Source organism: Canis aureus, chromosome 24 (genome assembly GCF_053574225.1).
Source record: "Canis aureus isolate CA01 chromosome 24, VMU_Caureus_v.1.0, whole genome shotgun sequence".
In the NCBI taxonomy this organism is placed as follows: domain Eukaryota; kingdom Metazoa; phylum Chordata; class Mammalia; order Carnivora; family Canidae; genus Canis; species Canis aureus.
The window spans coordinates 12,186,373-12,212,412 of record NC_135634.1 but is presented as its reverse complement, the minus strand read 5'-3'; the positions used below and the strand labels follow the sequence as shown (position 1 = coordinate 12,212,412).

Genomic DNA, 26,040 nt, shown 5'->3' with positions numbered 1-26,040 from the left:
TGAGTCTTTGAGGTTTCTGGGATCTAAAAGGTACACAGAGAACGTGTACTCAATTTGATTGATTCCTAGGAAGCAATCTGGCAGAGGGCAGCCCTGGCTTCTTCACAGGACCTCACTGATGATGAGAACTTTTCCAGGATCAAAGTGCTGGTTTGGCTTATCCATCCTTTTATGTAATCTGACCTCATGTGAAGCCACATAGAGGAGAGCAGTTTGAAAGCCCATATAAAATCATATTCTTAAGAAATAAACAAAAAGGCGCTCCTGGGTGGTATAGTCGGTCAAGCGTCTGACTCTCAGTTTTGGCTCAGGTCGTGATCTCAGGGTCATGAGATTCAGCCTGGTGCCAGGCTCCCTGCTCAGTGCATAGTCTGCTTGAGTTTCTCTCTCCTTCTTCCTCTCCCCCTCCCCACCTCTCTCTCTTTTTAAAATAAAATCATCTTTTTAAAAATCAGGTTCTTATGGACTTGAATTGTTCAAGGGGATCCTCTTCTGACTTGAATTTTTTGGGAGGTCCTTGATAAGAAAACCCATGTGATTAAAATCCAGTCTCAATGGAGACTTTACTTGTGTCTCCTGCACGCAACAGTGGAATCTCCCAAGGCCACTTCAGGCTGGAGTAGCAGCGGCGTCTCACATTCTTTGGAGATGGCAAAGCTCCAAGGAGAGATAGTTTTGAAAGAAGGGAAAGACCAACACATTCTCATCGATGTTCTTTTCTTTCTCCCCTTTTCATTTAGACTGTAAGGCATGGTAGGAGGAGGGGAGCTTGGCAGTCACACACATCAGCCTGGGATGATTCCAGCTTTACTTACCACTGCTGTGATCTTAGGGAAAGTATTTAATTTATGTAAGCCTCCGTTTCTTCATATTTGAGAGTACTGTCCCTACCTCTGAGGATTGAGTCAAACTGCATATGTAAGTCAAAGTACCTAACCATCCATAAGGGTCAGTCCACTCCTTTCCCCTTTCCTCAAAGCATTCAGCTTCCTCACATCCTCCAGAGAAGATGCTGCATCAGAGATTTGATGATTTAAGTCAAGAGAAGCTGCAGGGCTCCCCACACTCAGAGTCTGAAGATCAGCCGTGCTTCCTCACTGGTATTATGGTACTCTTAGGAGGCCAGCAGCCCCAACAAGGCATGACACATTAACCGTGGCCTCTGTAGCAATCATAAGATTTATGAAACAGAAGCTCTTCCATTGGACCAGTTGTCTCTATCACAGGTAGTGTTTAGAAGGGCCAAAGAATAATTCACAATCATTTTCTTGTCCAAACTCCAGCCTAATATCTAGACCGAAAAGAAAAAGGTAACCATGTCAACAGTGGTATGGTAGATTGAAAAACACGGCCACTGTATGGTGCAGCAACCCCCTTCAAGAAAGGAGCCTCTTGATCCCTTTCACGAAGATGGCGAAGGCGGAAGGCGAAGAAGGAAGCCCCTGCCCCTCCCAAAGCCGAAGCCAAAGCAAAGGCTTTGAAAGCTAAGAGAGCGGTGCTGAAAGGCAGCACAGTCACAAAAAAGAGAAGATCCGCACGTCACCTACATTCCCAAGACCCAAGACCCTGCGTCTCCGCAGGCAGCCCAGATATCCTCGAGAGCGCGCCCCCGGGAGAGACCAGCTTGATCACTCTGCCATCATCAAGTTCCCCTTAACTACTGAGTCAGCCATGAAGAAAATAGAAGACAACAACACACTTGTGTTCATTGTGGATGTCAAGGCCAACAAGCACCAGATCAAACAGGCTGTGAAGAAGCTCTATGACACTGATGTGGCCAAGGTCAACACCTTGATCAGGCCTGATGGAGAGAAGAAAGCATATGTTCGACTGGCTCCTGACTATGATGCTTTGCATGTTGCCAACAAAATTGGGATCATCTGAACTGAGTCCAGCCGGCTATAAATCTAAATATAAATTTTTCACCATAAAAAAAAAAAAAAAGAAAGGAGCCTCTTCCCCCCCCCCGCCTTTGACTCTAGGTTAGGACCTGCTTTTGCAAACCCAACGGGGCAGAGTGGTCTAGGCAAAGTCCAGACCTCAAAGGGCCTTGAAGCTTCTGCCCCTGCCTCCACATAAAGAAACCTGAGCTATACCAACGAATGGCAAAACTCCGTGTGTGGAGGGGAGACCCAGCAATAGGCAGTGGCAAGGGCCTAGTGGCAATGCCAAATGAAGGACAGCTGCATGAGGGATCCAGCTAGGCCCTGAGGGAAAGATCACTCAGTTGAGCTCCGCCCAAATTCCTAATCCACAGACTCAGAACGCATAATGAATTATTGTTTAAGGCCAGTGAGTTTTGGGGCAACCTATCACATAGCAATAGATGACAGATACAAATGCAATCCTGAGTTAGCCCTTCAGAAGCAGTGATTCAGCAGTGGGAGTGGGTAAAGGATATGTTCTTTCTTTCTTTCTTTCTTTCTTTTTTTCTTTCTTTTTTAAAGGTTTTATTTATTTATTCATGAGAGACACAGAGAGAGGCAGAGATGTGGGCAGAGGGAGAAGCAGGCTCCCCTCCAACGCAGGACCCAAGCGCAGGACCCTGCGATCACGACCTGAGCTGAAGGCAGACACTCAACCACTGAGCCACCCAGGTGCCCCAGATATGTTCTTTCTATATTTGAACATTAAGCATCCAAGTGGAGCACACATAGCATTCAGCCTCCAATGCCCCAGAGGTACCCTTAGGTGCTCTCAGGGAAGGAGATACAACTTGGATTCTTGATGTTTCACAAGAAAGTTTCCAGCACATGGTTCTGCACGAGAGGCCAGCTCTGTTTCTGGCCAAGCAGCAAACTCTTCTCACTAACCAGTGGGGACAGACCTCTGGAACACCATGAAAGTCAGCAGAACCAGCACATAGAATTCAGCCACCCAAGTGGCAGACACTGATCCCAGCAAAGGAAACACAGGCCAAGCAGCTCAGTTATGGAGGCAAAGCATCATGAGGCTTCAGGCCGCATTGCATGGGGATCCCGGAGTGTGGCAGGGCTGGCCCGAGGTACTTGGGTGCCCAGGACAGGTCAATGGCATGGCCCTTTCAGTAGGACCCTGTAGACACTTAGCAATATTTATACAGATGAAAGCCTGAGCGTTCTGAGGCATAAGGCAGAGAAGAACTACTATTAGCTCTACTGTCTACACCTGCAATTCAGTCTGACTCCTAACTCACATACCCCACCCACACCAACCGGATCCACCTTCCTCAGAAGGCAATTTTGCCACTTTTGTTTGTTGTGTGCCCCAAGCACTTTACCCTAATATTCCTTCTGCCACACTACTAACACATACCCTTCCTGGCATTCTTGTAAATAGGAATTCTTGTAAATAGTTTCCTCTACTTTGTTATATGTCTAGTGAGGACTTAGAGCCTTTTACAGATTGGCACATGGGTCTCCAAGGTGGCCAGGTCTCTTCAACCAGCCTGTAGGGCAGTGGCTCTCAACAAGTGGTCTCGGCATGAGGTGCAACAGCAACAACAAGGGAACTTGCTCGAAATGCAAATTATTGGCCCCACCCCAGGCCAAAGGGCCAATAATTTGCATTTTTTCCACCTCAGAAACTCTGGGGTGGAGCTCAGCACTCTAACGCAGCAAGCTCTCCAGGTGATTCAGATGGATGATAAAATAGGAGGTTCTTAACCTCTTCCGCCCACTGAAATCACCTGGGAGCTTTATAAATTACTGGTGCCTGGTTCCCACTCAAGAGATTGTTATTAAATCGGTAAGGGGTACAGCCAGGGCAAGGTAGGTTTAAAAGCTCCCCAGATGATTCTAATGTAGGGTCAACACGGGGGACCATGGCCCTAGCAAGAGGCAAAGAGCTTCACAGAAGTTTAAATGCTTTCATCTTTGTGTCTAATGAAAGCAAAGGCTTTTTTCATTTATATAAGGTTCACTTCAGGCCTCTTGCAACACAAGCATCTGACCATTGTTACAGCTTTGCTTCTGGGGACCACATGGGTGTGTCTGTAGCTTGAAAGGAAATCCATTCACACTCCATCAGTTAAATAGGTTAGAAGACCAGGCTGAGAAAAAGTGCCTGTAGGCAATATGGTAATCTGTGAAAGGACAAAAGCATTTGCCAAGATTTGCTGTAAGAGACGAGGAAGAACAAGCACAAAACACATTGAATTTCATCCCAGTAAGAAGCACAAACAGAACAAAACAAAACAAAACAAAAAACGTGCTATCAGAGTAGCAAGACATAATGAGACAGTGATGCCTTCCTGACAACCAAGATTCAGAGGACACTTACCTTCGCTGCTTGATGTCACCAAATAATTTTTTCTGAAAGCAAATGCCTCATAAAACTTTTATTTATGGTTGACTGCTATCTATTTAATGTCATTTTTATGATTTTTCACCGAGTCTGCATTTTCTAAGAACTTGATCTTGCCACTCACTCTGTTTACTTGTTCACCCACTACCTCTGTTTTTACTTGGATTACAGGTCCAAGCCAAGTCTAAGATTTCATAAAAAGAGTCTTGAAGAAGGACCCAGGTGTCCCAGGAGAAGACAGGACACAAGAAGAACAATGTGGGAGCCAAAAGAGGCTCCTAGCTGGCCCAGGTCTAGTCCCTTAGCCACACAGGTCACAGGTCATCACTAGGGTGGTTGATAAAAAAAACTAATTAGATCCTGACACCAGAGCTAAGAATCCTTTACTAAAATCTGTGCTTCTCCATTTTTATTTTTTTAAACTTTTTTTATTTTTATTTATGATAGTCACAGAGAGAGAGAGAGAGAGGCAGAGACATAGGCAGAGGGAGAAGCAGGCTCCATGCACCGGGAGCCCGACGTGGGATTCGATCCCAGGTCTCCAGGATCGCGCCCTGGGCCAAAGGCAGGCGCTAAACCGCTGCGCCACCCAGGGATCCCTGTGCTTCTCCATTTTTAATGTGCAAACAAAACATCGGTGGACTTTATGAATATACAGGCTCTCTGATTCATTAAGTTGTCCGGGGGGATGCTGCTGCTGCTGCTGAACCAAGGAACACACTCTGAGAAGACTGTCTTATAATTTTGTGGGCATGCGCAGAGTCCCCAGTAAAGCATCAGGACAAAAGAGAGGATTACAAGAGAGAGAGGTCTCAGAGAGTTGAAGATCCCAGCTGATTTCCTTCCTCTTAGACACTTACTGCAAAGTTATCACTGCAGACCAACATTCTCTATGGGGAGCCATCCCTGTGAGGAATTCACTATAACTGAGGCCAATTGGACAGGCAGGAGTACATTCATATACTGGGACAAATTCATATATGGCCCTGAGAGCTTGCTGCTTTGAAATAGTAGTGGGGCTACATAATTATTCATTCTAGCACTTACTAAGGCCCTCCATGCCAGGCGTTATACTAGGTGCCAGGGATCAGAGGGCAAGGAGACAGACACATTGACAGAAGAGTCATGACACAAGGTGAGAACTAGAAAGGATATATATCAGGGCTGTATAGAGGAGGGAACATATAGGAGAAGAAAACATAAATTTTGTCTGTAATTATAAGGAGGAATTCAAAGAGATTGTGATTTCTGATCTTTGGAAGGCTTTGAAAGGCAGAGGAGGAAATGCGGAGGCAGGGAAAGGATCTTGCAGGCAAACAGTATGAACACAGAGTGACAAATGCACAAGGCCTATCCTGAGAAGGGTGAGTAAGTTCTTTGAGTGAGGAAGGGTTTGTGTTAGCTGGGTCACAGAGTATGTGGAGGGAAGTGGGGAGAAACGAGGCCGGTGATGTAGGCTGCAACTACTTTGGCCACAGCTTGGCATAGCAGTTCAAAAGAAGGGTCACGAGGAGAATTAGTTTGCTCACCATATGGATCAGTGTACTACTAAGCAGCCATAATTTTGATATTCTTAATCTAAGCTCCTTGTGGGCTTTAAGAAAACAGGAAGATTTCATCTTTGCAAAAGATGCCAGCATTTAAAATAGAAACATTAGCACTGCAATAAAGTCATTCAACAAATTTCTGAACACCTCTACTCTGCTTGGGTTGGAAGAAAGAGAAACGAAGAAGAAATGTTATCTGTACTGTGAACAGCAGGTTCTACGACTGGGTCTGCCACTAGCCGGCTCCTGCCCCTGGGGGAAGAAGACTACCGTGCCGGGGTGGGTTTTCTCATCTTTGAAATAAGAACGTTGGATCTATGAGATTACATCTAGCTCTCACAACCTATATGTCTGGGAGACAAGATCAGGTCTCGAAAGGAGCTCAAAAATCAAGAAAAGGAGCAATAATGAGATATGGCTCTCAGGCATCCAGCTTACCAAGACTGATGGGAAATCCCCAGGAATTCTTGACATCCCCCCACATCCGCCCAGCAGCAATGCAGGAAATCTAGTCCACTATCTTCAGCAGACTCAATGGAACCATTTCCTTAATGAAACCCCCCTGAAGTCCCAGATGCTAAACCAGAGGCTTTCCTCTCAATCCCTCCCTCAATTACCCCATTCCTCCCATTTCCTTTTCCCTCCCTCAATCTGGTATAAAATCCAGTAATGTCATCAGCAGCATGCAATTTCCAAGGCACCCAAGTGCGTGAGGAATCAACAATGATCCTGGAAAGCATTTGGTAGGAGATCTTGTCATTCCTTACAAGCCTCACCAGTACACTAAAACCATTGGAACGGAATGGACTGTCCTGTCCTATTAAATTATTTAAAGCAATGCAACAGATGTTTTTAATGCTTTTAACCACTCCTAATAATATATTTTCATTTAAAGAAAAAATAAGAAGGTCTGGTATCATTTCACATGTCCTTCCCTCACCTCTCCACAATGACAAGTACTCTGAAAAGTTCTATTTACTTGATATCCAATAAACTCCTAACCATGCAACTGTAACAGAAACCTATAGTCAGCAAGCTCTGCATTTAACACCCAAGTGCCAAGAGGGCTTCTTCCACTTTCTCTCCATTCTTAGGCCTGCTCGCATACACATCTCAGTTTGCTCGTGCTTTGCAGAACTTCCCAAGCCAGAGGAAACATCAGCCACAACCTGGCAAAAACCCTCTCAAGGACGCTGCATTTTTTTTGGTCAATATAAAACCCATTTTTTTGGCAATATATTTCCAACTGCTATATTACATATGTTCAAAGTGGATTTTGAATGTCTCAATACTTTTCTGGTGAGGAGAACAAAGTGATTATTTGGTTTGTTCTAAAAGAGCATATAAAATAGGTCCAGTTTTAAATAAGAGGCTTAGTATCCCTGTTGTAATTTGAAATTTTTATTTATTTATTTTTAAGATTTTATTTATTTATTTATTCATGAAAGACACACAGAGAGAGAAGCAGAAACACAGGCAGAGGGAGAAGCAGGCTCCATGCAGGGAGCCCGAGGTGGGACTCGATCCCAGGTCTCCAGGATTACACCCGGGGCTGAAGGCAGCGCTAAACAGCTGAACCACCGGGGCAACCCTGCAATTTGAAATTTTTAGAATGAAGTTCTTTTTGAGTCAAAAAACTGAGAATTAAACAACAAAAAAACAAATAAAACCCAAGAAATTCTTCTGAGTTGAAATGACTAACAGCCTTAGAAGAGGTAATGTAACCAGAGTTAGGAGGTAGAGTTTTACTTCATAGAGTTACATATTCTGTTTGTAAAAGAAAAAGAAGCCTATGATTACTGCTGGTTCAGACAGCTTCTAACAGCTTAGCTCTTGCAACCCATCAAAGAGCGAGTTAACCAGGTGATGGAAGACAAAAAAAAAAAAACAAAAAAAAACGCAATGTGATTACTGATAGCCGGTGACACCCAGTTCTTTACACACTCAACTCTGGCATTACTGGGTTTATCAGCCATTTTATATGCAAATGCATAAAGGCGTTGGGGAGGAGAAAGAGACACACAACAAGTTGAGCCTATTCCTTGGACTCATTCGCTTAAATATTTGGAAAGGTGCCTTAGAAATAGGCATCTATTCTAACTTCTGACTTTCACATAAGAAAACGAAAAATACACGGAGTTATCCCTGGAAGAGGAGCTGGATAGCCTGTTACAGAATTTTCAACAGATAAAGAAAAAAATTTAAATAACAGTAAACAAACAAGGTAAAAATATTAAGGAACTAGGGCAGGTGACCACCTACAGTTCATCTGCAACACGTGTCGGATGGAAAACTCCAAGGACTGCCAAAGGTGCTAACTAATTAATATTTCAAATATGCAATACAGAAAAGCACCACCAAAAAAGTGTGGTGGCTTCCAAAACCTTTGAGAAAACAACAAACCTTGTCATGTAAAACTATGTCATGTAAAATCCTTATTTTGAAAGATTTATTACATTCTATTTGGATATGAGTCTTATCTTCAGGCACACTTTAACATTATTAATGTAGCTTTTTCTCCCTCACAAGATTCAGAAGTGTTGCATTTCCAGTTAGTTATAGCAAACTGTAAATGTCAGCTGTTCAAACACACGCCCCCCCCCTCCAAAAATGGGGACAGAAAAAAAAAGGGGGGGTCTGTGGCTTTAATCATGGACAGGGTGACTTAAAAAGTAAGAAAAATGAGACTGAGCCAGAGGAAGGGAGGTATAATTTTTAGAGAGAAAGATCGCAATATAGAAGACTTGAAAATATCTGAATTGCAGTCATCTTTTAATTTCTCAAGGTATTTGGAAGAAGGTAAATGTAATCTTTAGGGGGAAATGCATTATCTTTTTGTCTGACCGAGCCTCTGGTTATTTTATACCTCCGTGCATGCACACACATTCACACACACGCTCAAAATATTAATAACTCACAAATATTCAAAGGTTAGAGAGCACCCGAAGGTGAGCAGATTCCTGATTAAAACCACAAGGCAGAGACTTGGCCTCTTTCTGGACACCACTAGCCCTCAGTTCAGTCTGAAAGCCCTGATGCGATTTACAAGGAAAGCAGCTGACTGTTTTACTGTGATTTGTCTGTTAACCAGCCAGAAGCCGGCGGTCTACAAAGCCATGCTTTAACAATTACGCATCCCAACCAGTGAAACCACACTCCTAAACCAGCAGGTAAAGAGGTTCTCACCTTGCTAATGTTTTGTCTTGCTTTCTTGTTGTAACACATAAACAATTTTTTTTTTTTTAAGTCACAGAAGAGTCCTAACATTTCTGCCTCGTTTAAGGAAAATAAAACCTTAAAAAGATCTCAAGGGAATCTTGCTCAGGTTTCTGATAAGCTTCCACTGATTTAAATTGCGCCTAATCACCAACAGAACTATACTGGTGATTACCGCTTTTGAAACAACAGTAAAGATGTTTATGTGTGAAGCAGAAAAGCAATGAAACACACACTTTTCCCTCCATTTTTTGGATTCACAGGAATTTACCTGGATTTACCTTTACATAAAAGGCGAAGGCACTTCAGAAGTTATTTAAGCGCTCTGAGCAACTATACTTAAATGTAAGCGGCTTTTCAAAACAACAACAAAAAAGTATTTTTGTCAAAGAAAAGCAGTATTTCATTTAAAAAATAGTTGTTACCGACTTTCCCAACTTATTACAGCAAGTTCTCAGACATTAGGACAACGCCTGCCGGTCAGTTCAAAGGTTTCGCCAATCTAATTGCAACTATTGTTATTCAGAAACGGACGATCTAAATACTCCTCCCACTGAGAAAGAATCTTTTTTTTTTTTTTAAGTTAGTACTTTGAGGGTTTAACAAGCATTTAAAAAGATATGCCCAGCCCTACTGACTTTTTCCTTCCCCGGAAGGACTACAATAACTTTTCAATGCTACTGTATTTCATTTCATTATTTTACCTTCTCTCCAGGATCCTTAAAAGAAAGGCACTCGGAAATAAGGCTCTCTGCGCCCGGGGGCACTGGTCCGGAGGGCGCTTGGCCTCTCAGCCCAACGGGCAGCAAAGGCGAGTCTGGGACTCCAGGTCCCCTCGGGCTTTGACCCCGAGCGGGGGGACCTCCACTCCAAGGGCGGCGTAACCTCCTGGCCCCGGGCGGTCCTGCCGCTCGTTTCCCGAATCCCCAGCCAAGGGGTGGACCTCACGGATTCCTCAGACCGCATCTTTGGTCCAAACCGTCCTCCCTCTCTTCTCTCGGAATGGAGAGATCAGGCCTGCAGTCCTGAAACTTAACGGTATTTGGTTCTCGAGCGCCCTGGTCGGTCAGGTTCACTCAGGTCGGCGACCTGCGCTGGACCCGCCGCGGAGGCCCCACTGGGGTGGCGGCGCGCAGCGCGCTCGGCCCGGCGGTCGCCACGCCGCGGGGAGCAGAAGCTGCTGAACATTCCTGGGGGCATTCGGGCCCGGGGACCCGGAGTGGGTCGTTGGACCCCAGCCGTTTGCCATCTCCTGGGAGCTGTCTGGTCCTGGCAGGCCCGCGACCTCGTCCGGGTGGGCTCTCCTCCTCCGCGCTGGAGGCAAGATGTGCTGGCCGGTGCCCAGCGGCACCAACGCCGGGGCCTCGGCGCAGCCCGCGGCGGCCTCGCGGACCTTGGGGAAGCCGCGGCTTCGCGCTCCGGTGGGCCCCGCCGACCCGCGCCGGGCCGCCTGGGAGCAGGCTGTGGGGGTCGGGCCGGTCCGGGGCGCGGCGTCCCCTAAGCCTGGTGCCCGGGCTGCCGGGCTGGGAGGCCCGCATCGGCGACTGCGGCCGCCAAAGGCCACCCGACGCGTCCCCGAGCTCGGCTCCAGCAGCAGTTCGGGGCGGCGATGCCCGCCGGCCTCCGCCAGCCGCTCCCCGAGGTGCCCGCACCGCCTGCCCGACGGAAGACGAGGGCGCCACCGCCCCGGGCGTGCCCTCGACAGCCGGGTCCCAGGCTCCCGGCGAGGCTGGCTGCTGGCGGCCGCGGCTTCCCCTCCCCGCGTGCGCCCGGCCCCGGCCCCGGCCCCCAGGGTGTGCCCGCCTGCCGCCCCCTCCGGGCCCCGCGCGAGCCTCACCTGTGAGCAGCAGGCCGCCAAGCAGCGCGCACAGCAGGACCCCGGTGTCCCGGCAGCTGACCATGGTGAGCGTGACGCGGCCTGCCCGCCCGGTCCCCGCGCTGCTCGCGGGCCACAGCGCCCGAACCCGGCTCGCGCGCCCCCCGGTCCTGCGCCCCGAGCGCCCCGAGTCCCCGCGCCGCGGCTCCAGCCGGGGAGACCACCACCTCCCGGGTAATCCTCGCAGCTCGGCGTCCTCCGGCCGCTGCGCCCCCGCTCCCGAGCCCGTCCCGGAGCCCGCTCCGAGCCGCCGCCGCCGCCGCCGCCGCCGGGGAGGAGCCGCAGGAGTGTCCGCCAGGCGCGCTCCGAGCCTTCCGCGGACCTCGATTCCGAGGAGCCGAGGGCGGGGGCGATTTATAAACTTTCCCCAGCCCACTTCCTACCCCGGCACCTCCTTCCAGTGACGTCAAGGGGTCCCCCACCCCTCATCCGCCTCCCCACCTACCCTCTTCCTCCGGGACCCGATTCCCTACGGCTCCCGAGCGGGGCGGGGGCCGCCGGGGGCGGGCGGCGGGGGCGCGGCGGGCGGCGGGCGGCGGGCGAGCGCTCGCGGGGAGGCGCCGGCTGCAAGGCCCGGAGGCGGCCGCGGCAGGTTCAGGGTCCTCGCTCCCGGCCCTCCCGCCCGGGTCCCCTCCTCCTCCCCGCAGCGCTCAGGAAATCCTCGCAGCCTCCCTGCCCCCTCCCTCCCTCCGCCCGCTTACTCAGCCTTTGGGGGCCGCCCGAAGCGGGGAAGGGGGACCGGGTTGGAGCTGCGCCGCCCGGCCCCGGGGGCGGAAAGTCCGATCCGTGGGAAGCCGGCCGCGCCCCCGCGACGGTGTCCTTGGCACGGAGGAGTGAGGCGCAGTCCGGCTCCCTCCTCGTCCTCGTCCTGCCCGCCCGGCCCCGCCACCCCAGACCCCCCTGAGTGTCCTCGCGCGTCTAGGAGGGCGCCGGGGACCCTCCGCACAGGGACCGGCACCTTCGGGAAGACCGAGAAGCCTCTCGGGTCCCAGGGGAGCACGTCTGTGTCCTCTCGGCCGCGGGGATGCGCCCGCCCAAGTCGTTTCCTAAACCCTCCGCTTCCTAGAAGCAAAACAACGAATAGCATCGTGGTACCTTGTCAAAAGCTGAGGCGTGAAACTGCTCCTTCAACTTGCAGGGGCCGAGCACTTGAGCTTTATTTCCTAAATACTCTCGAAAAAGAACAAAATCTTTCTGACGGCAGCTGGCCACGCAAGATGAGTGACTGCTGCTCTTCGAACAAAACCCATGAAATGAACTTGAGGCACTAGATCATTTGCAATGACATTAATTCCTCGTTGTTCAATTATGTCTCCATTACCTCAAAGGCTGAAATCGTCCTAGACTCCACAGAGAGCCCAGTCCTGTCTTTGGAAACACCGCTAGTTTGAAAAATAGTTCTATTGGAACCTGCCAGGTGATTGGTCGGTCTTGATAAAAAGGGACTGTGATAACTCCTCAACCGGACCAGGTCTGGACTCCTCCCGGCCTGGGAACGTTGGGCAACCTCGAAGTTGCCACACCTATGGCTGGAGGAGCAAGGATAGGTCCCTGCAACCCTCCGCCCCGTGCAGGAAACGAACCCACACCTGGCGCCCCCGCCCCGGAGCCTGAGTCGAAGACCTCGTGGAGTCACTGCTCCCTGCTGGCTTCACCTGCCCCTTCTATGTTTCCAGGGTTCCTCACCACTCTCCCTGGGTCCTTTCCTCTACCAAACCCCGCCCCTGGGAAACCACAGCATCCCCTGAACAGTTAGTAAGTACGGATTGCTGGAAGCTGACAGCTGATCCTTCTCCCACAGATCCCTGAGCCCAGGTCACAGTCTGGGACACACTGGGAGTGTGAAAGTGCCCCTCTGCCTCGTTTCAGAGCTGCCTGTCACTCCCAGGCTCCCTCCCAAGGAGAAGCCATCAGCATTGGCCTTCTGCAACACTTCACAGGGGGCAGGCATTGTGTTGGGGCTACAAACATTGGGAAGGGAAGATAGTTCTCTGCCTTCTAAGGGACTTAGAATCTGGGGAGAAGGTTGGCAGGTTAAAGAGGCCATAACAATACAGTGCAGGGATCACAGTGTGGAGGGGGCTAGGGTCCTCATGGTCTGCCCTGAGAGCTCAGGAGGGACAGACACTTAGCTGACTCTGGAGGACAGGAGTCCATAGTACAACCTACAAAAATGTAATTCAACTTTAAAAATGCCATTTGACTTTGTAAACACCCAAAGAGACAGCACTGTATACACCTGCTGCCAGAAGTAAATTTACATCGAGTTTGTGAAGCCACAACAGATATTTGATGGCCAGCTGAAGCAATCTTTGTATTTATAAGATACCACCCCAAAATACTAATATATTGCTCAATTACACTTAAAAAAGAAACAAATAAATAAAGCCAGAAGAGTCATGGTCAAATCAATCTAACTTCATTTATGCCTAAATCATCCTGCATTAAGAGTGGTCCTCCACAAATTCCTCAACTATTCTTTTGAAAGGTTGCAGGCTTTTAATTATAGTCCACAGTTTCTTTCCGACCTCTCATTTCGGTGGCTGTGTTAGCCTCCTCACAAAGAATTCAAGATACTACCAATTGTCACAAGGTTTTGTTCAAGATTTCATTTTAGCTTAAATTTTAATATTTAGTCAAATGAATATCAAAACAAAAATGGGGAATAAAGGTATGGCTCTCAGCTCCCCTCCCTCCAAAGAGATAATGCCTTTGAATGAGAATAGGTTACTGGCACTCTTCTAACTAAACCACTAACGAAAGAGGTTTTATAGATAATCACGATAGAAAAGATCAATTTCAACATGCCTGGTGGGTATAAAAAGCTATTGAAGTAGACTATCTGCTTGCTTCCTGCTCACATACAAAAGAACATTTCATCTCCTGCAAAACCAGACACTCTCTCTTGTTATCAGCTACAAACATTCTCTGGAGGATTCTTTCTAGTCCCTATTCAGGGGCTCAGTGTTGGTAAAACCAACAGCTTTCATATTCAAGACTGAAGAATAGTGTGGAAGCATCAGTGTGAGGGACAGCAGGGGAGCCAATGCCTCATCTTCCTATAGTGGACCAAGTGTGGAGCTGCTCAGTTTATCAGATTGGGGAGCTCAATTAAAATTTTACCCTCACATGTGTTAGGTACTTCAGAGCAAAGACAAATTATACTTTGTGGCTACGCACTGCCCAGCATATATGTGTACCGTTGGGTACAAGAACCGATTGATCTTATAAAACCCTCACCCCCAACCTCACAATGCATGTATACTCAACACATGGCCTGAGAAGCACACACACACCGACCTCAAGTAGCCAGCTCTGCTGAACTCATCAGGCAGGCACACTTATGGTTTGATGTGACATGCTGCTATGCTCGGATCCAGTTTCTCAGGGGACAGTGGCTGCCAACATCCTCATTCCTCTCCTTTCTGCTCCACATACTTCACTTTCTTCCTGACCACCAGCTCTTCACATAAGTTGGTACTGCTCCTGCTTATCTCATTTTGATTTATTCAGGGGTTTGGCATCTTTTTGAGGCTGGTTGGTAGTTCAGGGAAGGGACAGAGAGGGAAATTAACTTCGGGGTACAGGTGAAGGAGACAGAGGGGCCCGAGAGAACTCCAGGATCCCAGGAGGACTCAAAGATAGGGAGCATGGACAGGATGGGGACATTGGGGGGGGGGGGGTAGGGAGGAAAAGAATGAGAGAGCAAGGAGGGAGGGGCGAGAGTAATGGAGAGACAAGGGGAGGGAGGAAGAGGGAAGAGGAGGGCAAGGAAAGAAAGGGGAAAGGTGTGGTAAAGGAGAGAAGGGGAGGAGGAAGCAGAGCAGGAGGGAGGAAGAAAGGGAGGTGTAGGGATGAAGAAAAGAAGGGGAAGGGTGAAGGAGAGGAGGGAGAGGGAAGATGAGCAGGGGAGGTGAGAAGAGGAAGAGGAAGGAGGGGAGAAGTAGAAAGTATTTGGCTTCAGCCATGGTGAGGTGAGTGGGCAATGGAAAGCAACCTACTTTATTTCCTCTTGAGCCAAGGCAGGGTTTGAAGTGATAATCTGGCTCAGGTCCAAACATTTGAAGGAAGTGAAATTCATCATCAGATTGCTGGACCCTAACACAGGGTCAAAAATCTCATATATCTAAATCTTATATATCTTATATATCTAATGTCCAAGTTCTGTGTAATGGCCAGGCTATGACTAGGAAGTTTATTAAAAGCCATGAATCTAACTTCTTCCACTTCTGAGTAAGCAGGGGTGACCAGCAGAGTTATCCATCTTCAATCTTCCTTTTTCAAAAGTTCTCCTAACCCCAGGCACAGCCTCAGGGCAGGCCTGCTGGCAGCTTCAGTGGAAGACCATCCCTTTCCTTCCTGCATCTCTTCCAGGCTCCTCCCAGGTAGACTTCTGTCTCAGCGGAAGTCACGGAGAAGCCGGAGAGCTGGGCCACTCTGCCCAAGCCCCACAGGCCCACCTGAACCAGAGGTGGGTGGGAACGCAGAAACACGGGGGGCACTTTTAGAAGTCATCGGCAGATGGAAACTCTGGCAAATTGTCCATTTGTATGAAGGTGAGACCCCCAAATCTCTCCTAATCCTATTGTGGAGGGGAAAATTGAGTATTGTAAGTGGCGTTAGGTTTTTTTCTGTTGACAAAGAATATTCCGCGGATGCTTGGGTGGCTCAGTGGTTGAGCATCTGCCTTTGGCTCAGGGCCTGAACCCCGGGTCAGGGCTCCTTGCGGAGAGCCTGCTTCTCCCTCTGCCTGTGTCTCTGCTTCTCTCTCTCTCTGTGCCTCTCATGACTAAATAAATAAAATCTTAAAAAAAAAAAAAAGAATCTATAAAATTGACTTCTAGCTAAAATGAGAACACAGCTTCCAATTAATACTTGAAAGACACATTGTAAACTGCTTTTGGCCAATTTTTAGACTGTTAGATAACTTTGTGTCTAGACGTTTCTAATGAAAGTCTCCTCAGAATCATTGTTTCTTTTTTTTTTTTTTTAAGATTTTATTTATTTATTCATGAGAGACAGAGAGAGAGAGAGGCAGAGACACAGGCAGTGGGAGAAGCAGGCTCCATGCAGGGTGCCTAGTCTCCAGGATCACGCCCTGGGCTGAAGGCGGTGCTAAAGGGCTGAGCCATCCAGGCTGCCCCATTGTTTCTGTATTTTGGGGTGCTACTCTAGCTTATCAACATAAGAGAAAAAGAGTTAGGGTCAAGATATGACAGACAAATCTTGCTTTTAAATATAAAGCATATCAATGTCCAAAACATCAACTGAATATTAGTGTGGTTTTTCTTGCTGAAATGTAAATCCCAGCCAAATAATAGTTTATTAATTAAATAAAATTCTCCTTCTTCATTGACTAAAGCAATCACAGATGGCACAATAAAATGTCTGAGATGTGCCTCAAAATTATCCAAGAGTAGTAAAGATGAAACAGGATCGGCTATATATTGACAATGTGAAGCTGGATCGTGGGTATATAATTTATATGGATTTCTTTTTTCTTATGCAGATGTTCAGTTCTTAAAGATTTTTACTATTATTTTTTAAGTAATCTCTATGCCCAATGTGGGGCTTGAACTTCCAACACTGAGATCGAGAGTTGCATGCTCTACTGACTGAGCCAGCCAGGCCCCCCTCTTATGTATATATTTTAAATGTTTTCTTTCTTTTTTTTTTAAAGATTTTATTTTATTTATTCATGAGAGACACAGAGACAGAGACAGAAACAGAGACACAGGCAGAGGGAGAAGCAGGCTCCATGCAGGGAGCCCAACGTGGGACTCAATCTCCGGTCTCCAGGATCAGGCCCTGGGCTGAAGGCAGCACTAAACCACTGAGCGACCAGGGCTGCCCTTAAAATGTTTTCTTAATAAAATACCTTTTTCTTTCCGCATCTGAAATTGAAAAGACAAACTATCAGCTCAAACTAAGTTTTAAGATATGAGCCTAGGAAAAAAGTGAAGTTAGAAAAGAGGGACAGTGAATACCACCTAGTGACCAGAGCTTTGTTTCATAGTTGTGAGGAACTGTGTCCTTGGCAGGAGTTGTCCACAAATCCAAAGTTCACTGATAAAGAGGTATGAGTTAATGTAAAGCAACCACAGAAGAGACAGCTTATAGTTTTAAAATTTGAAAAGTACTGCTGTGTTGAGAACTAACACAGATAAATATAAAACAAGATCAAAAATGAAAATGAAGAAAGAAAATAGGAAAATCTCTTTAAAAGGAAAATACTGTCTAATGACGAAGAAAAGAAAATTGCACAAGTTTTGAAAATCCCTTTTCTTCATGGTATTTATTAAAGATTGTGGATGGTATTAGTGCTTAAAGGACTTTAAAAACCATGTTTTTAAAGAAAAGGATTTGTTGGCCAGCATCCGACACAATTTTAGAAACAGGAAGACAATATTGCAAGACAACTGGACATTTTTTTCTAGAACATATGAAAAAGAGAGGTTCCAATGGTTGCAGAGATTCCACAAGACTGGTGGAGATAAACATAAAATTATAGAATATTAGTGTACAAATGGACATCATAGATGATCTACTCCAACCACCCAATCTGACAGTGAGGGAAAAGGTGGAGAGGTGATATGCTTGTACTTGGACTCTCCCCCTGCAGTCCTCCTGCCCTTTTGGTCTCTTAAAACCAGCCTATTAGACAGAAGGAGGGAGCTGGTTCCTGAAGACCCACTGCTTTGTCCACTGGGTCAGTGTAGGATTGTCTAATAAATCAGAGGAAGAAAGGATGGTTCTCCCTGCAAGTCAGTTCATATCTCACTCAGATGAAGGTCACTACCTTTGGGCAGAAGGCCACCTGAACTCAGAAAACAACACAAAATTGAGTGGAGAGCTAAGAGCTCCTCCTGGTATAGGGTCTGTGTGTGCAGCAGCTTCCAGGGCCCTCCTGCTGGGGATTTCGGCCTCCTGCTGGATATATGACCTTGAGCAAACCACTTCATGTCTCTGGGGCCCAGGGCCTTACTCTGCATAGCAGGGATGACACAGGATGGTTGTTGGGAATATTAAAAGAGGAATCCAGAAAAGAATTTATAATAGTGCCTGGATCGAAATAAGCGCTGAGGAAATGTTAGTTGTCATGACCTTAGTAATGGCCTTCTGCAATTTCCCTCACTGATCCTCCTACACCTGTCTCTGTGGGGTAGACTGCACTTCTGTCCTCACATTCCAGATCTCCCTTAGGACTGGGCCTTGCCTGTCTGAACACATTGGCTATACCTATAGCTTTGTCCATAAAGGGTAGACCCTCTTCTCCTTGCCCTAAGACAGTGTTGGAGACCCTCCAGTTGCTGGCCCCATCCTCTGGACTAGGAGCCCTCCCATGTCTGTCTGCTGGGATGTGACTCTGAGGAACTGTTGCATTTCATGGCCATCTCTGCGGGGACCAGGTCACACTGTCCTGTTTCCCTGCTTCCTGTCCTTTCCATTCTGGCCTGGTCCAGCTGCCCATCCTCTCTCTCCGGGGGCCTCTGCTACTGAAGCTCCAGCACAAAATCCTAAGGTTTATATAAGAAAATCCACCAGCTCCTTTAATAAGCAAAAACCTAGACCCATCAATGTGGACAGTGAGGGGAGAATCTCCTCTGGGAGAAAGCCTCCCCATTCTCCTTTTGTCCTGAGATCTCCTTTCCTTGAGTTTCTCACTGATCACCGCTGCCACCATGGGGCTGGTCCTTAAGGGTAGGGTGTGGTTAAAAGCTTCCTTTAATTTCCTTCAGCAGAACTGAAACTGATTGTGATCAGTATCAGGACCTACTAGAGGCTCAGACAGGTGAGCAGTAGAGGAGACCTGCTCTTCCAGAGCCCAAGGTCAGCAGTGGAGGAGGCCTGCCCTTCCAGAGCCCACGGGATATTCTACCCCTGTCCCTGTTCAAAGATTCCGCATGATCCCATTGAGCTCTGGGCCCACAAAGAATCCACAGGTAAAGGGCTGCAGTAAATAAGCTGGATGACACAGAAGGAGGCAGGCTGCTGACCTGCTTTGACCTCCCATGGCCACAATTCCCCTTGCTTTGCTGGGCAAGCTGTGGCTTGCTTCTGCCTTTGCCTATTTGGTTCTCTGTGCTTAAAATGTTCTCCCACTTGGGGCATCTGAGTGGCTCAGTGGTTTAACGTCTGCCTTTGGCTCAGGTTGTGATCTCAGAGTCCCAAGATCGAGTCCCACTTTAGGCTCCCTGCAGGAGGCTGCTTCTCCCTCTGCCTGTGTCTCTTGCCTCTCTCTGTGTGTCTCTCATGGATAAATAAATAAAATCTTAAAAAAAAAAAATGTTCTCCCACTTTAAAAATGGTAGTGTAGGAAAAAACAAAATAGGAATCCTGTAATTTCAGTATCTAGAAAGAGCAACAATTATAAACAACCACTGAAAGTATGATTTTAGTTTAGAAAAGCCCCAGTGACTCATCTCTTTAAAAATGAAGAAAATGAAGTCCCAAAATATTAAGTGATGTATCCAACCAAGGCCACATAATTGCTAGTGGTATATCAGTATGAGAAACCAGATTTTTCTTCTATAGCTACAGTGTCCAGTTTTACAGATGAAGAGTCATTTAAAAACACGATTTTATATTTTATCATGTATGGTATTTGTCATCATTAATAGTGTTAGGCAATTTAAGGAGCCTGACCACACCTAGAAGTTAAAAAGTTTGCAAGAGGCTACCAGGAGCACCATTAGCTTAGAATGCTCTAGGACCATGAAGGAAATTTCTAGACTGTTGGTCTGGTCCCTTGACACCAAAATGAAGAGGACCTCTGACCATAGAGGACACGAAGTTCTCAGGCTCAGGAGGAAGGTATATTAGGAACAAAGGGAACCCACCCAGCAAAGAGCAAAGGCCCGCATCACAGCCTAGAGTTGGAGTCCATGAGGACTGACGATGTGTTGCTCTTCTGCAGAGCTTCCTACTCCAACAGGCACCTGGCTTCACTGTCAGTCGTCCTCAGGGAGTGCTGGAAGACTGAAAGAACAAGATTTCTGTGGGATCCATGAGAACTGTAACCTTCAGGCAGGAGTTTCTTTCTTTCTTTCTTTTTTTAAGATTTAATTTATTTATTCATGAGACACACACACACACACACACACACACACACACAGAGGCAGAGACACAGGCAGAGGGAGAAACAGGCTCCATTCCTTCTGGCAGGAGTTTCAATGCAGACTGGAATCCAAGTCCTCTAGGATGTCCAAAGGACTCATCCTCATTTGCTCATGCTGGGACCTTCCACCTGCATGTGACATGCACTGACGGTTTCCATCTACCTGTTCTGCCCTCACCCACTACACAGGTCTTGGCCCAAGTGCCATATGCATCATGAAGACTTTCCTGAGCACTCCGGTCAGCCACTCTCTCCCTTGCACCCCCCTAGGATGCACAGATCTGATTTTCATCTTGTACTTTCTTCTTTAGAAACTAGGAGGAGGAGCCCCTGGGTGGCTCAGTCAGTTAAGTGTCTGCCTTTTGGCTCAGGCCCTGATCTCAAGGTCCTGGGATTGAGCCCCACATCAGGCTCCCTGCTCAGTGGGGTGTCTGCTTCTCCCTCTCCCTCTCTCGAATAAATAAAATCTTAAAAAAAAAAAAAAAAGAAAAGAAAAGAAACTATAGGGAACTGTAAGAGGATGTCTTTAGGCATTTAAATGCTTGTTTAAAAAGAAAATATAATGCCTGTACTGGTTAGGCATGCTTTGGTTGCAAGTAACAGTATACCTGACTAAAATTAACAAGCAATAAAGACAAAATTTAATTACCTCACATAGCAAGGAGCCTGGGGAAGGCAGTTCCAGGTTGGACACGATAATCCCATAATGTTACAAAGTACCCAAGCAAGCTGTCCCAGTCTTTATGTGCTGCCATCTCCGATATTGCCTATGGTTACAAGTTGACTTGCGCAACTATATTCAAAGCAAGCAGCGGGGCAAAGGTGTCTGCTCCTTGCTGGCTCTTATCTATTATGTAAGAATTTCCCAGGAGCTGCCCTACAGAATCCCCTTTATGTCTCATTGGCCAGAAATGGGTCATATGTCAATCTTTAGACCAATCATTGGCAAGGGGGAGCAGATTTACCTTGACTGGCTTTGGCCAATCAGGATTAGTTTCCACACTCACCCCTGCATGCCGTGCATATACATACTAGGTAGAATGCTCAGTCTCCCAGAACAAAGGATCTCCTTTCAGCTCCTACCAACTAGACCAAGATCAGTGGTCTCTTAACAACCAAGAGGGAGATACATTATCTTTTGTGTAAGCATCAATGTCAGCTGCAGTGAGTACACGGATAGTCACTGATATATGGAAATATATCACATTAAAGCCATAAAAATTGACCTTCCTAAAACGTGGCATACATTACATCACTACATCACTTCCATGTGGAAAACAGCAGAGTATCCACCTTCTGCCTATTATGGTAGAAAAGCAATGACCTTAACTTGGAAATCAGAGGAAATGAGTTATAGTGCTGGATAGCATGACTTATTAGTTATATGGGTAAATTATTTCACCCTCTTGAGCCTCAATTTCATCATTTGTATAAAATGAGTGAGTTGGAGTTGCTTCATCCCTTTCAGTTTCAATCCCCTATGAGTCCCTTTTGACTTTCAAGGCTTCCTCAAATCTGGCCAGACATATATATTTAATCATATTTCCTTTTTTTTTTTTTTTAAGATTTTATTTATTTATTCATGAGAGACACAGAGAGAGAGAGCGAGGCAGAGACACAGGCAGAGGGAGGAGCAGGCCCCATGCAGAAGCCCAATGTGGGACTCGATTCCGGGACTCCGGGATCATGCCCTGGACCGAAGGCAGGCGCCAAACCGCTGAGCCACCCAGGGATCCCCCTAATCATATTTCCTGCTTAGTTGTTTCTATCAAGATTCTTACTTCCTTTATGATAGCCCATTCACTGCCCCAGAACACACTATGTCATTCATTCACGTATTCCACAAGCATTCATGGAATGCCGGTCAAGTTCTGGGCATTAGGTGAGAGCGATTCTCTAGAAAATGGTAGAACAACAACCAAGAGAGACTTGGGTCTCTGGATGACGCAGAGGAAACCCTGCACCACCTATTTCTTCTAGATTGTTTCATGAGAAAATAATAACATATCTTTTGTCTTTTTTAAGCCACTATATTTTTTCATCTCTCAGCCTACATACACTGACTACTCTAAGTCTCTCCTGATTACTTGTTATGGGCTGAATGGCATTCCCTAAAAATTTAAGTTGAAATCCTAAATTCCAGGATCTCAGAATATGACTGTATTTGGAGATAATGTCTTTAAAGAGGTTACTAAAGTTAATGAAATAAGGTCATTAGGGTGGGCCCCAATCCAATATAGCTAGTGTTCTTATAAGAAAAAAAAAAGGACAAAGATGGAAGACCATGCAAAGACACAGGGAGAGAAGATGGCCAACCACAAGGCAATGAGAGAGGAAGAAACCAATGGGACCAAAACCTTGATCTCAGATTTCTGGCCTTCAGAACTATGAGAAAATAGATGTCTGTTGTTTAAGCCACTCAGTCTGTGTTACTTTGTTATGGTTGCCCTACCAGACTAATAAATTACTCCTGCCTGACTGCTTTCTGAATTCTTAAAACTACAATTTTATCTCCTAGTTGATAATGTATAACTTAAATCTTAATTTTTCTACTCTTCACACCTTTGTTAAAAGTTCATTGGGGCAGGGAACATACCTTAAGCTTTTGTAGATTTTCTATTGTTATTGTAATTTTGAAACCAAAAGCTAGGGTCCCTGGGTGGCTCACTGGGTTGAGAGTCTGCCTTTCTCGGGTCATGATCCCAGGGTCTTGGTATCCAGCCCACAGCTGGCTCCCTGCTCAGTGGGGAGCCTGCTTCTCCCTCTGCCAGTTCCTCTACTTGTTCTCTCTCTCTGTCAAATAAATAGATAAAATCTTTAAAAAAGAAAGAAAGAAGCCAAAAGCTAGACAGTACTTTAGCAGAATTGGTAAGGAAGAAAAAGAGAGAAAACCAAAATATCTACCTATTAGCAAAGACAAAGGAGCCAAACAAAGTGCTAAATCTACAGGTACAGTTTTTTAAAAATCACAAGAAAACTCTGAACTATGTGGTATACAGATCATTTTTAAAGCTTAAGGGAATTTCACAATTACTTGTAGGGAAAAAAATACAAAATTGGGCTGAAGAGATGTCTTGGTTAAAATGAGAGATGAGATTTATACCAATGAATATCCCTCCATTAATAGCTAAAGAAAAAGAAAAAAACCATGAAAACCATCCACCAAATATGCAATAACAGCAAACAGGCAGGAATAGAATTACAGCTTAATGGAATACATGTCAGATACCAGTAGCCACGGACAGACAGGACCTTTGGAGCAGGGCTGAGAAGCACAGCAAGGCTAGACTTCTAATTCCACCCTTTCACCCAAAACCATACCAGTGAGTAGAGAAATCCTAAGAATTCTTACTGATAAACCCTTTGCATACCCACCGGGGAGGACAAGCTATGCAAGTGTCTTCACCCACCCCCTTCTGTCTGACAAACAGCAATAACAGAGAAACAAGTGAGTATATCCCAAAAAACAGTCTCAAATCTGAGAATTTGAGATTCTCCAGTGGAGAGATGCCCCTCTCCAGGGGCACTGGGATTCCTGGGTCTAGCATTTTTAAGAAGATCTCAGGAGAGAGAAAACAATCATATAGCCTAACAAATACTGGCTTAGCACCCCAGATAAACTCTTTCCTTCCCACTACCCTCTTATTCCTATTAAAAGAATACAATATGCAAAGCTTAACCCTCAAACTATAATTTGAGGGAGATACAAATTTTTTAGATACAGCAGAAAAGGAGTAAAAGAAGTGACCCACTTTGTAACAGAGAAAATACAAGATCTGGACAGAATTGCTCAAGGTAAGGGAAAAAACCAGCGTGACAACTATGCAAATATGCTGTCTGAGGGAATCAAAGAAAAAAAGCAAGAGGAAGGCAGGGAACAAACAAGCAAGCACAAGATCGCCAAAAAACTTAGGAGAAAACTTCACTTAAATAAAAAAAGAAAACTCTTCCTGATCTCTTCACATTAGAGAATAATTCTTTTTTTTTTTTTTAATCCATGAATCAATAAAACAAGAGCTCGCAGATGGTATGGTAAATGTGGAGAAGATAATGCTAAATGTTCACTCCATCTCAGGTCATTTCCTTCTTCCCAGCCCACAGATATTTTGCATTTCTTTGCCTTTCTTGCAGCTACAACTACCATCTGATTCATTCTGGGCAAAAAGTGTACATTCTAGTAATAAATGTAAATGGCACGGCGTGTGTCAATTCCAGGCCAATTTCAGACAACTTGAGGTCAGCAGATATGAGCTCTTCACCCTGTCATTTCTCCTGCCAAGGCTGCCAAGGCAATTTAGCCTGTGACAAGGCTTCTGAGATGCAAATATCTTGGGCTCTGAGTTATCTTGGAAAGGAACTACCCTGGAAAACTTTGCATGAGAATGAAATAAACCTAAGTGATAAACCATTGAGAAGTGGTGGTTAATTAGTTACTGTAGCATAACCTAGCCCACCCTAATATCTTGAAACAACAAAATGTTTAAAAAGAATTTGCACGCACAAGAAAACCCATTGATATCCAAACAGCATCATTACATAATAGGTATAGAAATTAAGAACTGAAAGAACAGACAGATAACCACTGACAATCTGATTATTAACATAAAGGAAAGTCTTAAAATATTTGAAATAATACATGCAAAAAAGACAACCATATGAAAGCAACTAGTAAGAATTCATAGAAGTGAAAACAAAGAACTTATTCGAATTTAAGATAACTGACGACCCTGAAGCAAAGGATAGGTGAAAAATCACAAAATAAAACAATCTTTAAAAAGTAAAGAGAATATTTATTCAAATTATGTAAGAAAAATTCTATAAAATAAAAACCTGACTCTGCAGACCAAAAGATCAAATCCTATTTCAGGGAAATTTAATACGGTACAACACCAAAGAGATATATTCTAATGAAACTGTTGAACTTTAAGAATAAAAGAATTTATCAAGTATTTGGTCAGAAAAGCAAATTACTTATAAGGAAGAGAAACTAAGCTGACCATAGGGCTCCCCTCATGACCTTCAGGGGCAGAAGACAGCAGGGCACTGCCTTCAAAGCTCTAAGGGAAGGGATATTGGACCAGGCCAGGATGTCATTCAAGTAGAAAGGCAGGGGCTGACATTTCTCAAAAATGGTGGAATTCAAGAAATACAATGCTATGATGCTTCATGGAAAAGGTAGATGACTTGACAACAAATCCCAGCCAATTAAAAAAGTTAATCAAATAGAAGAACTCAGGAATGAGGAAACAATGGTGAAGGATTTATGATGAACACTAAATCCATTTGAAGACATGAATATATATACACATGTGTAGTAAACAGCTACAGGAAATACATTACTTACTTAGAATGTAAATATTGTAAATTGGAGCAAAGATCAGGAGGGGAAGGAAAATGAGAGGAAATAAAATACTAGTGTCTCTGCTTTCATGGCAGGGAGTCAACTGATACTGTCTAAAATTTGAAAAAAAAAGTAATTTAAAAAATCACAAGGGATTTAATACCTTAATCTTTAAAAAAATTTCTTCTTAACCTATAGGTAAAATTTATTTATTTTTTATTATTTTTTAAAAGATTTTATTTATGCATGAGAGACACAGAGAGAGAGAGGGAGAAGCAGAGACATAGGCAGAGAGAGAAGCAGGCTCCATGCAGGGAGCCCGATGTAGGACCCGATCCTGGGACTCCAGGATCATGCCCTGAGCTGAAGGCAGATGCTCAACAGCTGAGCCACCCAGGTATCCCTATAGGGAAAATTTAAAAGAATTATGTCCCTTATTTATCTGCAATTCAGTTTCACTTTAATCTTTTTTTCTTGAATAAATTTAGATAAAATGAACAAATTTATAACTACGCCTATTTATCTAGAAATAGTATTTATAAATATCCATTCATCCATCATTCATCAGTCTTTCTATCTGCATTTTATTTGTATTATTGGATTAAACATTGTTTGGAATAAATGTTGGTCTAGTTAATGATGGTTTTTTTCCTAATGG

General features: G+C 45.4%; 1 protein-coding gene across 5 annotated transcripts in view; it reads right to left on the bottom strand.

Annotated features, from left to right (window-relative positions):
• The window catches only part of FLT1 (fms related receptor tyrosine kinase 1), a 178,791-nt gene extending 166,754 nt beyond the window's left edge, over positions 1-12,037 (bottom strand). For 2 of the 5 annotated variants that reach the window (XM_077868260.1, XM_077868261.1), the window contains exon 1: positions 10,885-11,270. In XM_077868260.1, the coding sequence (XP_077724386.1) occupies positions 10,885-10,948 (64 nt within the window). In that variant the 5' untranslated portion in view covers positions 10,949-11,270. Of the gene's footprint in view, positions 1-10,884; positions 11,271-12,018 lie in introns of those variants that run through there. The other 3 variants (XM_077868262.1, XM_077868266.1, XM_077868267.1) reach the window with 3 other exon arrangements.
• Between the last annotated feature and the right edge of the window lie 14,003 nt (positions 12,038-26,040).